Here is a 14591-nt window from a genome sequence, read left to right as displayed (position 1 = left end):
AGAGGGGTGAGAAGGTAACCAGAGCAGAGCGGAGAGAACTGTGTCTCAGGGAGGGCGTGGCCAGCAGCGCACGCGCTGCTGAGAAGCCAGGTGGGATGCAGTGAGGAGTATCCTTGCTGACAAAGACTGGATTTGGCCACAAAGATTTCCTGGGTGACTTTGATGAAGAAGAGTTTCAGTGGGATGCTTCGAGGTGGGCTGGGAAGTGAAAGGGAGGTGAAGAAGCAGAGATAAGCAAGTCTGGAGAACGCTTGTGGAGACTCTGTTAGGAAGGGAAGGAGAGGGAGAAGGCAGAAGGGAGGCAAGATAGAATGGCTTCATCTCCTTCTAAGACTTGAGCATGTTTTATGTGGATCCGTTTTGGGATTCCCTCAACAGAGCTGAGCACATTGGCTCATCCGAGCCAAGCAACACTCCTTTTAAGGACCTTCTCCTCCTCCCTCCACCCACTGGCATCGCCTCCACTTTGATAAAAACAAACTCTCATTGTTGTAGAAAAACATGGTGAAAACCTGACTATCGGCAAAACCATCTGGAGATCTGAAGATGTTCCTCCCTTCGAGGCTGAGTGGTGACAAGGGATGAAGTAGCTGGGCTGATAGACGCTTAATTGATTCTGATTTTCATCTGTTTATGGGAAACAATACACCCTGCTGATCACGGAGGGGTGGCCACACAGCGGGCCATCCCGCCTTCTGGCGCCTCCCCGGTGCTTTCTGGAGCAGGACTGGATGCTCCCCTATTTGTGTGGCTCTAGCCTTGATAGTTTGGGAGTCGCTGAAGGCATGTGTAACCAGTTGTGTCCCCTGCCTTGAAAAACCCGACTGAGCAAGCGCCCATTTCTAACGGAGCCCACGAAGCGTATTAAGGACCACGGATCTGACTGGTAGATTGACAAATGAGTCTTCTCTTTGAAAAGCCTCTTCTCTTTAAGAGGCTATATTTGGAAGCTTGAGAGGAGCTGTCAAAAGCAGTTGGCGGGCACCTCACCCAACTTCTGGGCTTTTAAAATTTGGGTTGGAGTGTGGAATAGATACTGTTTCTCATTGTGAGCCACGGTAGATTTCCCTCCAAATGTTGGAGGTGTGGCCAACCTACGCCGAAGGCAAAGGCTTAGGTTTGAGTAGGAGCTGACTGTGCGCACACAGCCTGCTAAGGACCTAACTGGGGCCGGAAGGACCCAAACACTTGTGTTTGCCTTGTGTATTTACATCCTCCCAAGAGGCTTGCAGGCAGCTGCTCCATGCAGGATATGGTGTGATGATGGCATTCTCATGGTACTTTGGATACAGTCCAAACAAGGATCTATCATAGAGTCCGGGTTGTGGAACTGGAACCCAGCGGCTCCACACTTGTACCAGAAGGGGTTCCTGGTGAGAACGGGAGACCTTCGGGCAGTGATAGCCCACCTTGGCTCCCCACGGTGTTTCTGGGACTCTCAAATATAAACCCAGAACCATTTCTCCAGGAACCTTTCTGAACAATGAGTCTGGTGGCCAACCGACTACCCAGCGCCTCCAGATTCATTCTTAAGCCTATCAAGAAGCATGGGCAGGGTGACTGATTGCCTAAAGATTTGATGGACACATTGGACAAACATTTAGAAAACAAAAATCACCATCAGGCTCTTGGAGGAGGAAGTGGGTGACGAAAATTTTCTGATATCAAATCATGACCGGAAGTCCCATTAGGGTTAGCAACCCCCTTCAGTTAGGGGCAAAGAGTCTGACTGGCCACGTCAACGCTGCAGACAGCTTGTCTTGTGCTCTTACCAAGTGAACGTCCCGGCTTTGCCCTTTCACATCTATTCACTCACTCATTTAATTCTCCCCATGTTCCAGAGTCAGGTGCTCACCCTCCCCATCTGATCCATCCACTCTCGTGTACACAGACGGCTTCCAGATCTCTCTCTCCAGCCTCGACCCTTTCACGAGCTTTTGCTTTGATTTGAGTCTCTACGTGGGCAGCCAGACATGATCCAGAGAGCGTCATCCATCACCGGCTGGCTCAACAGCCTCAGGGAGAAGGGGCCCTCGGGTCAGATTTTAATGGGAGTTTGGCGGGGTGGGCGGGGGAGGCAGGGAGAGCATTCCAGTGCAGCAAGTTTGAGTGTTCTCTGGATGCAGAGTGCAGATTTGAGCAGTAGCGTATATTCATTCTTTCAACCATGCAATTTACCAAGCTCATACCCAAGCAAGGCACAGGGGATAGCCCATTCTTGCTCTCAGGGAGCTCCCAGTCTACACGGTGAGACAAGGGCTGATGGAGGCTAAAGAAGGCAGTTTTTAAGAGGTGTAAGGAGCGTGATTCACAAGGGGAGGTAAGTCCTGAAACTTCTGTGTCCCTCAGGAGTGCGACAAAATTGGCAAGAAACCCGCTTCGTTCCATGAGCGCTCCAAGGCCAGGGCAGGCCTTGCTCAACTTCATTTTTCTGGCACAAGGTGCTCAGCGAATATTTGGAACATTTTCTCAAGGACTAAATGAACATACAAGGCGTCCTACGGGGACACTAGCTGCTTCTGGAGGAGTGGCAGGACGGGACTGGGAAGGTCTTCTTGGAGACCGTGATCTTTGAGCAGTATCTAGAAAGATGAATAAGGCCTTTGCCAGGTAGATAAGATGAGGAAGGGCAGCCGGGCAGAAGGAACAGTGGGTGCAAACGCACGGAGGCAGGCACCAGAGAGCATGGAGTGTCCGGCGGGTGGTTCTCCCATGCTGGAAGGTAGGGACATGATGGTTAAGCACAGGCGGATGATGTGGCTGGCGAGGGGGCAGGGGCCGACGCCATTCTAAGGAGTTGGGCTTTTGCAAATTACAGGAGGCCCAGGAATTTGAGGGTTTTAGGCAGGGCAGGGATGTGGCCACCATGTGTGTGGGCTGAAGCAGGGGTACCACCAAGGAGCATGCCCAGAGACTCTCTTCTAAAGTTTTAGGGTGGCTATTACCCAGGTCCCTGCTTCTCACCACCAGAAACTCAGATAACTCATGTGGGGTTATCTCACATGTCCCTACCACAATTCACCTTCACAGCACCCTACGCTACTTGGCATGAGGGAGGGAGTCAACAGCTGGCAGAGCAGGGAGCAGGTGCAAAACTGCTCTGAGCCAAACTGCCAGGTGCTACCCGTGTGCCTGAGTGACCCCCAGGCTGCCAATGCTGGAGGCCCTCTGACATCATCCAACTCCATCCTCCCATTCTGTGGATGGGAAACCTGAGGCCCAGGGAGGGAAGCAACCCGTCCAAGTTCTCATGGCACAGACAGGACCAGAATCCAGGCCCCCTGGGCTCCCAGTCTGGTGTTCTCTCCTCAGGTAGATCTTCTCAAAGTTGAGTCCTGCTACCGCCCCAGCTCTACGATCTGCCGCGAGTTACTTGGCTGTGTAGTTCTGTCATCTGGAGCACGGTGACAAGAACGGCTCCCTTCCGGGGTTGTTGTGGGGATTAGATGAGACAACGCACGCCAAGTGTCTGCAGCTTGATGCCTGTGGGTAGTGGGGTGGCCAGGTAGAAGGAACTGTTCCTGTTCTCGCCCCTTGGGTTTCTGTTTCTGCCCCCAGGCTGTTACCCCACTGCCTGTCTCTGGTGGTGGTGGTGCTGGGGTGGCCAAGGGGCTCCTACAGCAGCTGAACTGGGGTGGGGGCACTTCTCAGATGGTCATACCTTGGCTTGATTGGGTTTAGGGCAAATACTGATTGAAAAAAAGCAATCTTTGGTCTGGGTGACAGCCCAATCATGTGTTCTTTGGGATGACAAAGTACAGTGAAAAATACTGAGAGAAGTGCAGGTGTGTGTTTTTGCACAGGTGGGTGATTTTACCAGGCAAAAGGACTTTCCTGTTTACAAAGGGGTTCATGGCAGGATTCCTGTAAGTCACCAGTTCTTCTTAGGACTCTCCCTCAGGACTCAGTTTCTCTGGCACGACTCACACCAGCCTTCTAGTGAAGGGCCTTCTGCTCCCCGTTGTCTTGCCATCCCTGCCTTTCTTGCAAGATTCCCTTGAGCTCTGAGCATGGGAAGAGTGTAGCTGCTTATAGATCGTAAGACCACCATGATTTTATGTGACATCAAGAAAGAGAAAGAACTGCCAACTGTAAATGAGATGCAATTGACTGGGGGAAAAAAAAACCCAATTTCAGAAATGTTAAGACATGGGAAAAAAAAAAACCCCCCAAAACCCATGCATTAGAATCAATTTGAGAACCAGAGTCAGCTGGATAAGTTAGTTCTATCGACAAAATGAGAACATACAAATGAGGGCCAATCCCCAAATGATACTTGGGTTAATATTACTTAATGATTATTTTTCCATTGTGAAAGAAACCAGTAATAAACAGGCTCTAGAAGGACGCACGCGGGTCTGTCTTGTTCAGCACTGGATCTCCATCACTCTTAGTAAGTGCCCAGCCAGTATTTGTTGAATGAATAAACAAAGCAAAGCCACGTTATAAGACATGTGGCAAACCCAGAAAATGAATCATCCAGAATTCCCCCACTGTGGGTATTTTGTCTTATTTCCTTCGAGTCTTATTTCCTTTTATGAATATGCTCTTTTATATGTGTGTAAACATAATGTATTATTAGATTTAGCTCCAGGATGTGTTTTTGTATTTCTCTATTAATATGAATGAAATGATGAGATGAGACGGTGCGGGAACGCTTTGAAGACTGTGAAATGTTTAACCAAGTATCTTATTATTAGTTATAATAACCATAGCAATACTAATATGAATGAAGCTGATTTTCTGAAAATCTACTTCAAAGCAAACAACGAATTGGTCCTCTGAAGCTGGGAATCTGTTCTGTCCCTGATCACCACGGGGAGTCCCTCTCTTTCATGCTGGGAAGAGAAGGAGACTTAAGGGTTCTGAAAAGACGTCAACTCCAACTTCCCACCTGGCCTAGAAGCCTCTTTGGTGTCACTGATGGAGAGTTGGTGAGGACGGGGGACGACTCAGCACATCTCTCGGGACATGACTGACAGCAGCCTGCAGAAAAATTCCCTCTTTCCAACCTCCGCTAGCGGTGAGACGAAGTTACCCTGGGGGTTTCAAAGAAGGCTGTTCACTTCCTCTGCATGTTAATAGCAGTGTGGATGCCAGAGGGGTGTCTGCACAGGTAAGTCATCCATGATCGGGGTGGCGGTTACATGCAACAAACCACAGAGTCAGATGTGCCTTGGACAATTTTCATCAAAACTTCACCGTTCGATAGCCAAAGAATTCATGCGCACGCTTATCAGTCTAACCCGTGCCTGGTTCTTGGGAGGGAGGTGGGTTGACTCACAAAACATGCAGAAGGGAGGATGGACAGATACTCTCTCCCTGACCAAGCTCTAGCCAGGCTTTTTTGTGCCCTCTTCTCCACTAGGCTTCAACCCTGGCCTACAGAGGCCCGGACAAACCCTGACACAGTTTCTAGCAGCTCAAATCCAGATGCATGGGATGACCTCAGCCTCGTCAAAGTCCCTGCCTGAGGAAACTCAAGGCTGTCAAAAAAAATACCATTTCCATTAACAGACACACATGACTGTATCTAGACGAGATAAACAACAAGGACCTACTGTATAGCACAGGGAACTATATTCAATTTCTTGTAATAACATGTAATGGAAAAGAATTTGAAAAGGAAAAATATATATGTACGCCTATGTAGAACTGAATCACTTTGCTGTACACCTGAAACTAACATTGTCAATCAGCTACATTCCAATAAAAAATTAAAAAAACAAAAAAGAATTTACCGTTTGTCCCCACCAGTAGCTACAGGTAGGGCCCCGTCTCCCTGAGTTTGTGGAAGGAGAGGAGCCTAACATGGCTCGGGTCCAATTAGCAAACTCAGATGGGTTTCCTGCGGACTGTTGTAACGTTTCATTTCCCAGACTCTGCTCAGGCGCCCTCTCTTCCTCACCCTTCCCCCTTGTTCTCCCTTTAAAATGCCAGGTGCCTTCTGCACAAATCGAAGTTGAGTTCAGTTCATGCCGAACCCTCTTCCTTATTGCAATAGTATATGACCGGTTAAATGTGTCCTTGCTGCTTTAATGAGCGCCCGGCTTTGTTTATCTCGGACAGTATTCAGAGGCTGGCTATCACATCCAGGCTAACAGCTTGGGCTCCGGGCTTTCTGCACACCTTGACCTGTTAGTCTGCGTTCTTATTCTTCCTGATTCAGATCCTCAGCCCTAAACTTGGCTCCTGCCATCTGCTTCTTGCCCTCCCTCTTTGTCCTTAAGGATGGAGTTTTCTGGTTGTACCACTTGGCTCCCACCTTGCACACTCTTGCACGCTCCACCTCCGTCCACACCACCTGTTTCCATCTTTGGGGCTGTAGACGCCGGGCCAACCTCCCAGCCTCCTCTATCCCTGCCTCGAAGCTGCTGTCCCACCCGCTACGTGCTGCACTGAAGGTTGATCTATCTTGGCCTTTGGCAACTGCCCAGCTGTAAGTACCAGGAAAGTTTTGTGAGGTCACACCATTGATGCTGTCCCAGAGAGTCAAAAATACAGCTCGCTGAGAGACGTAAAACAAGTTTCTCATATAGAAGATCGCTTCCTAAAATGGCTAAAGAGCTGTGATCAGTCCTGGATGAAAGATGATTTGAGCCATATTTTAATAACAAGCTGAGCCCCCGTGTTACGTGTGTATCTCTTTGCTGACCATTCCTTCCTGGTTCTCCCTTCCTCACACCCTAGAGCTGGGCTGCCTACCCCTCATTCACTGAACTCAGTGCTCTAGGCCTCCCAGGGCAAGTTGTCTTGGGTGATCTGGTTTAGAACTTCCTCAGACTCACAGTCTTCCCAGTTTTTATTCTAGGCACACCAGGAAATAAGAAGGGAAAAGCCTCCTGATGTCTCTCTGCAGTCCTGCTTTGAGACCTCCGTCCTACTGAGAATTTACGGAAGCCTCCCTTCTGAGATGTGAAACCCACGTCAAACACGAGGCTGTGCCCGTCCCTCGCTCCACGGACACACAGATTGGAGGCAGCAATCCTGGCTGGCCTGGAGCATCCCAACCCCCGGCGCTAAATCAGAGAGGAAGGAAGCCTCTAAAAGCTTCCTTCCACTTAAACTCCATTACAGGAGGGTGATGGCCCGTCCCTGTTCCTTCTTGCAGGCCACTTTGCATTGTATTAACACAAGTGATGAAACATATCCAGCCCTGGTTAGCAGTTTCCCTTAGTATCCGCCGTCCTCCCATCCCACCCCCACAAAGATTTTTTTTCCCTAGAATGATTCATTAAAAAAAAAAAATCAACCAATTCAGTGAGAAAGAAAAGTAAGCTGGGTTTTTCCAGCTTTTTAGGAACGAACAGGTGGTGCAGGAGAATCAGGTTGCAGAGGTCAACTGACGCCTTTCTCCCATTTCAGGGCGCATCCCTTTAGTGAGCGCAGCCCTGCTGCACCCTCCTGGGTGGATCCAGAGCCTCCCAGGAGTGGAAATCCCATTTCTCCTCCTCATGCCTCTGCAGATGGCCAGGAGAGGCCGGGACCACTATTCTAGAAAGCCCAGGAGACTTACCCTCTGCTCCTGTGTGGCCACGAAAGTCTGGAACCCTGGCGCCACCCCAAAGCCCAGCTCTTGGATGAAAGGCGGCTCAGACTGACTGTGGATCTGAACTTTCACTCCTGCTTCAAACGTCGTTTCCTCTGAAAGAACAAAGATGGACAGAGCCACGGGTCAGTGACAACAGCTGCTCGTGGAGTCCTGGGACTGAAAAGCTCAAAGAGATGCTAGAAAGGCCCACAGTGGGCAGAATCATGGCCCCCAGAGATTCTGCACACCCTCATCCCCGGACACGGTGCCTACGTCACCTTACACGGCGAATAGTACGCTGCAGATGGAGCTAAGGATTGTCCTCAGTTATCCAAATGGCCCAGTGTGATCACAAGGGTCCTTATAAGAGGGGGGCACGGGGATCAGAGACTGAGAGAGAATGGAAAGATGCTATGCTGCTGGCTTTGAAGATGAAGGAAGGGGCCACAAGCTCAGGGATGCGGGCAGCTTCTAGAAGCTGGCAAAGGCAAGGGAATAGACATTCCCCTAGAGCCTCGAGAAGGAAGGTGGCCCTGCTGACCCTGGGAAGCCCATTTTTGATTTCTGGCTTCCAGAATTGTAAGATAATAAATGTGTGTTGTTGCAAACTGCTGAGTTGGTGGGTAATCTGTTTCAGCAGCAATCAAATAAAACCAAAAACCAAAAACCAATGAATTCAGGTCAGTTAAGCCAAATCCTTGCTTCAATCTCCAAAACTGTATAGAATGGGGTTATAAAGTGAGTCAAGCACCCATTCTCTTTATTTACTAACTTCTCTACTGGACCACGAGCTGAGACGAGGAGATTGGGAGGAAAACATGACGATACGGCAGTAGAAATAAACATACTGGGCTGGCCTGTAACCCAAGTGCCTGCCCCTTGGAGCTGCAGGAGATGGGTAACCAGAAACGAAGCTTCTCCCTTTTTTTTCCTTGGCAGGAGAAATGGCTCTTGGCAGTGAGGGGTGGGGGTAGGGGGCAGAAAGGGATGGGATGGGAGAGCTTGGCTCATCCTATATATTGGCGCTCAAAATGGGTGGAGAGGGCACCTGTGGGATATATCAGCCTTCCCTGGGTCTCCTCTGTCTCACTCTCTACAAACAGACTCCAGAATGAGCTTTCCAAAACGCAAACCTGTGTAACTTACAAGGAGCCTCCTTTCCTTAGCCCGCCCCTGTTCCCGCCTTGCTCTGGGCAGCCCTCTGCTCTGTGGAACCATGTGGTTGAACCACCAGGGCCACCGGATTGGTTGTCCCGGGTACCTGCTCCACACGGATGCACGGGTATCTCCTGCCTGGAATGTCTTTCTACTTTGTCCGCCAGACCATCTCCCCACCCTGCGGAGTCAGCCCCCAGTCCCACTTAAAGCAACTCCTCGTATGCCTGATAAAGCCTCTGCCACATCCTGTCACGGTCCTTTATCTGACTGTCTTTTCCACCAGCGTGGAGCATCCTGAGGCCAAGTTCTGGGCTTTCTGTCTGGATCTCAAAGGTCCTGCACAGGGCCGGGCATCTAGCAGACACCCAGGGGATGCCAGCTGAATGAATGAGTAAGAGATGTGTGACTCAAACCTCACTCATGTATTAATGGGCAAGGCCCATCTAGAGTCCACATCAAGGAGCGCTCCGAAAGCAGAGGATGGGGAGAGGACGGGTAGATGCAGAAATCAGGGAAGACGGAGCAGGGGAGAAAGGGAGGTCAGAGGTCAAGGAGGGGAGATGTGTCAGCACTGGGGCCATAGCATGGGGTAAGTCTGGGGACGCGTTCCAAAGCTGGCACAGATGAGAATGGCGAGGAAGGAAGGGCTGGGGCCAGGCACAGGAATGGGCAGGACCCAGGACCACCTGACAGCCTGGGACTGAGGCAGGGGGAGGGGTCTGGAGCTGGGTGAAAAGTCCAAGCCTCAGGGCACAGGGAAAGAAAGGGTTAGTAGGCAGACAGGGACCAGAGGGAAGGCCAGGCAGGGCTCTCACAGTCCAGACGGGGAGTCCAGTGGCTGAAGTGGGGCTCAGGCAAAAGAGAGCTTCGGACAGGATTCCTTCCATAAACATCTTCATGGGGCCGGAAAGAATCCAGGGCCCTCCACGAATACCACCCCCCACCCTGGGCCGTCCTCCAGCTGATTCAACTCCTCCATCATCTCTTTACTCAGACGGCTCCATCCAAACTCCTGCCCACACGTCCGGGCGAGCCTGTGGTTTGCGGTCTATCTCTCCCATGGGCCTGGCCCTCATCATGGGGAGGGGCTGTGGGAGGGGGAGGATGGGCGGGAAGAGGAGGGCGGAGTGGGCAGCTTCCATTGGCTGTGCTTCCTAAGGTCTAAGAGAAGAGCTGGGGAGAAGCCCAGGAGCAGGAGCATAAACAGGCTTGAACGGGAGACAGAGTGAACGCTCAGTGATACTGGGACACAGGGAGGCTTGTGTTTGGATGAACCGAAAGCATGTTCAGTGAGCTGTGGGGGTGGGATGGGAGAGATGCCCAAACTTGTTTTCCAGAGCTCGCTGAAGCTGTGCGCCTGCTATGTAAGTGAGCTCGAGAAACCTTAGAGCCAGGGAGACAGGCTCAAAGGGGGAACCCGTGGTTACAGGGAGAAATGAGAAATGAGGCCTTTGTGCCAGCAGCGCCGTGGGGAGTGGGCAGAGCAGAGAGCCAGGCATGCCTGTGCCAGCGAGAGCCGCCCGAGGCGTCTCAGACTGGCTTCGGGTCCGGAAGGGGAGTTGATTCCAGAAGCAGCAAGAGCTGGCGCAGAATGAATTCCTCAAGTATTCTCATCATTACAAACAGCAGCAACCGGATGGGCAGAGGCAGAAGAGAGGGACGAATGAGGTTTCTGCCCTCTTCAGAACACGACGTCCAGGAGAACCTTCTGCCAGGACGGACCGTTCTAGAATCTGTGCTACCCAGCGTGGTAGCGTTAGCCATGTGAACCGTGACCAGTGCAAATGAGGAACTCAGTTTATCGTTAAATAAATCAGTTTAATTTCCTCCCCAGTTTTATTGAGGCATAACTGACAAGTAAAACTGCGAGCTATTTAAAGTGCGCAATTTAATATACGCATACATACACTGAATGGGAAAGGATTCCGCCCGTCGGGTTAATTAACATTTCCGTCGTCTCACACATTTACCTTTTTCCCACCTGCTTTATTTATCTTTTTTTAATCCAATCGAATTTAATGAATTGAGCTTAAGTGTGAGTAGCTACCTGTGGCCGGCGACAATCTTAGTGGGCAGTGCGGTTGTAGAATGCCAGCTGTGAGCAGACCCCAGCCCTCTCTGAGCCTCTGGGGTGACCAGGGCTCCACCACCCCGCTTTCCTAAGCAGGTGCCCATGTGGGGGTCTCTGGACTGGAGGCCCTGGGTGATTTGGGCGGGGCTCTGAGCAGCAGAGCTGTGCACGTGCGTGGTCAGCCCATGACTGTCGTCCCACATCCTCCCTGACCCTGCTTTTCCCAAAGCACCGCTTACTCTCACATCTCCAGATAGAGTTTGTTCCTTTCTCGTCACAGAGCTGGCCTCAGTTTCCCTCTGTGAAATGGCCCGCTCCAGTCCCTGCCTGATACCCACCCTCAGGCTCCCCCACTTCCTGGACGCGGCATACTTCAGGGCAAGGACGAAGGCCCGCTTTGAGAAACGGCATCATGAAGCATGGACAGTTAGAGCCACAGGCCCAGCGCATGCACCTCCAAGGTTCCCAGACGAGAATGCATGCTGAAATCATGCAGGGAGTTCTGGGTGACCATTCGGGGGAGCCACCCCTAGAAATGCTGATTCTGTCGCGCTGGGGTGAATCCCAGGCATCAGCACGTCCCGGGATTCTGATACGGGTTATCCGAGGCCAAACACATTTGGGCAAGCGGTGACGTAGTTCAGAGAGGGCAAGTGACTTGCCCAAGGACACACAGCAAGTCAAGAGCAGAGCAGGGGCCAAAACCAGGTCTCCTGACTTCCACTTTCTACCCCACTAAGGGTGGGGTTTATTTCGTGGGAGCAGATGTCCCAGTTCACAGCTCTGGGGTTCTGACTGGGGGTGGGGGAAAGGAATATCTCTTTCATTGTCATATCCCCTAAGGCTCCTAGCACAGTGCCTGGAACGGGGCAGAGCTCAATAACTGTTTGTCGAATGAAGCAAATGAGTAAGGAAGTGTCCTCTGCTGGGTCCACAGTTCCCTGCCCTCTGACCAGCTGTGAGTCTGCCCAGGGTCTGGCTGGACCCTGAGAAACACCCGCACCACACGCTGCCCAGGCGACAGGCTTCCTCCCACGAAGCAGGCTGCAGAAGGTCTCCCCCGCAGCCACGCAGCCGGGCCACACACAGAGCAGCAGCAGCAATAATAGCCAGGACCACCCTTACAATTCTCCCGTCTCAGGGCAAAATGACATGCGCGGCCCCTCATTAAAAAAAAAAAAAAAAGATTGAGAATTTCAAGAACAGCAAGAGCAAAGCATCAAACCCAGAGTGAGACCCTCCTGAGCCTGTGTGACGGCAAAGGTCGCACACCCGGGAGGCCAGCCCTGATCACAACCCTGATGGGTGCTGGACAGAACTGCTCCCACCACCTGCCTGCTCCTCTCACCACCAAATGACCCCACGCCAAGTTACTTCAAAGAGTGCGGGCCCCTAATGCAGTGAAGGATTGGTTTACACTTCATGAACGGCAGGATTCGAAGTCCCAGAGAGAGAGAGAAAGCGGAGAGATGGGGAGGTGATTCCACACCCGCAGTGTTACGAGCTCTTGTTCATGGGGACCCGCCTGAAACCCCGAGCGCTTAACAGGGAAGATGATGTTGAATCAGGAGGAGGGTGAGAGTCCAACCTGCAGAAGCCAGAGTCTACCCACTCTTTTTAGGAGCAGAGCCATGGCCAGCCAAGCGCACCAAGTGAAGTCTACCCGGGGAGCATCTCCCATGCCTGCGGAAAGGACTGGGAAGCTCTGGGGTTGGGGGTGGGGGTGGGGGTGGGTGGGAGACGGAGCGTAACGGGCAGAATGCATAATGGGGCCGGGAAGGTACATCGCAATAAAAGCAGCTTGCATCTTTAATCTTTGCAAATTACAGGAAGCACATGGAGGAAATAAACACTGGAGAGGAGCAGGAAAAGCAGCTTCTCTGAACATCTGGAGGAATTTTTGAGGCTAAGGCAGGGGTGTGTGGGTACAAAGCAGTCATGTGTTGGATGAAGCTGTCTTTGTAACTGTGGCTGGGGTAGCTAGCTTGAGAGGAGAGGGTGGGAGGGAGGCCAGCCGTGTGGTGGGACGCGTCTCAGTGCAGGGTGGCTTCTGTTTGTCCGGCTCCTGCCTCATCCTCTCCGCTCTGCTCTCTGCCCTGGGAGCTGCACTTTGGGAGGTGCTGTTGGGCCCCCTTGCTCTCTGGCTTTGGGTTGGCTTCAGCCAATGGTGGGCCCAGGTGGGAAACTGGAGGAGAGAGGAGAGTCAGGCTGGGATATTCAGTCCCTCAACTTGATTTGCTGGGTCCCTGTGGATTAGCTGCGGGCCACCTTGAAAGGGCACAGCTCCAGGCGGGGGCGGGGAGGTGGGGCTGGGGGAGCTCTCCATTCCGACAGCAGCCTTTTCCCTAGGCATGGTCACGGCTGTCCCCACTAGCAGGCTCAGGATCCCGCCCCATCCGTACTGCCTTCCCTCAGCCTTGTCTGCACTTGCGGGACTAATCCTTCATTCTTCTTTCCTTGCATTGCGCAGTCTGTGGGTGCTGTTGGGTTCCTCGTTGGATCCTGATGGGTAGAGAGGGAGGAGGCTGGAGGAGGCCCCTCTGCCGCACCATTCACTGTAGGACAGCCATTGGTTGGAGCATTCTTTGGGGTGGAGACCTCACTACCTGCAGGGGTAGCCTGTAGTTTCCAAAGTTCATCCTTGCGCGGAGTTGAAAATACCTGTTTATAGATTTTACCCCCTGCTTCTAGCCCCACCCTTCTTTCTAGGATCTGAACTTATTTACAAAACAGAAACAGACTCACAGACATAGGAAACAAATTTATGGCTACCAGTGGGGGAAATGGGTAGGAAGGGATAAATTGGGACTTTGAGATTTGCAGATACTACTATGTATAAACTAGATAAACAATAAGTTTCTTCTGTATAGCACAGGGAACTGTATTCAATATCTTGTAGTAATATATAATGAAAAAGAATATGAAAACGAATATATATATAGTCTATGTGTGACTGAAATGCTATGCTGTACCCCAGAAATTGACACAACATTGTAAACTGACTATACTTAAAAAAAAAAGGTCCTAAAAACCTGTTACTCCCTGTTGAACTGTTACCCAAAGCAACTTTTTTTTTTCTTTTCTTTGTCTTTGTTTTTAAGGAACACTAGCTCTTGGTGGAAAGAATCAAGGACCAAATCAGAAGACATGGATTCAGGCATGAGATTGTCGGACGGTCCCTCAGTGTCCTGAGTGACTTACTTGCTTTACCACATCTGTGAAGTGGGTCTATCTGTTAAATGAGTCGAACTGCCCTGTCTACGTCACAAGACTGTCTGAGGATCAGAGGTCAATATGCAGGCGGTGCGCCTTATATACTGTAGAATGTGGTACCCGTGTTGGCAAAGAAGATAGTTAATGTTAGGTCTTAGTTATGCCGTGAGGAAGTGTGGTCACACCTAACGCATTCCTATTAAACAAAATATTTACAAAACATACAATAGCAAAGGCACTGAGTGTGGAATTGGGTCCACATTCGGTGACCTGGGTCTCATTACGAAAAGATTTATTCCAAGGATCCTTTAAATAATGAGTTTTCCTAGTGCATTCAGGCTCTGAGATTATAAATGACTTGCTTGGAGGGTTGATAAGTCTGAGTGGGCAACCTGCGTGCAGGAGAAAGTTCCAGGTCTCCAAAGCTGTAGGGGAAGTTGGTGGATGATTAAGATTCTATTGATAAAAATTCTGTTTACACACACGGCAGGCTGGGTATAACCAGGTTACGGAACAGATCACGTACATAGATCGTGATGTGACTGTAGAATTCAAAACCATTGGAAACATTACTGAATTCATAGCAACTTTTGTTACCAAATATTTTCTCAATCAATA

General features: G+C 50.8%; 1 protein-coding gene across 2 annotated transcripts in view; it reads right to left on the bottom strand.

Moving 5' to 3' along the window:
- ASIC2 (acid sensing ion channel subunit 2) overlaps positions 1-14591 on the bottom strand; it is a 952118-nt gene that overhangs the window by 55562 nt on the left and 881965 nt on the right. For both annotated transcript variants that reach the window (XM_074343041.1, XM_074343040.1), the window contains exon 3: positions 7517-7644. In XM_074343041.1, the coding sequence (XP_074199142.1) occupies positions 7517-7644 (128 nt within the window). The remainder of the gene's footprint in view (positions 1-7516; positions 7645-14591) is intronic.

This window comes from Camelus bactrianus, chromosome 16 (assembly GCF_048773025.1).
Source record: "Camelus bactrianus isolate YW-2024 breed Bactrian camel chromosome 16, ASM4877302v1, whole genome shotgun sequence".
NCBI classification, from domain to species: Eukaryota; Metazoa; Chordata; class Mammalia; order Artiodactyla; family Camelidae; genus Camelus; species Camelus bactrianus.
Note: the sequence above shows the minus strand (reverse complement) of the source record. Positions and strands in the feature narration are given on the sequence as shown.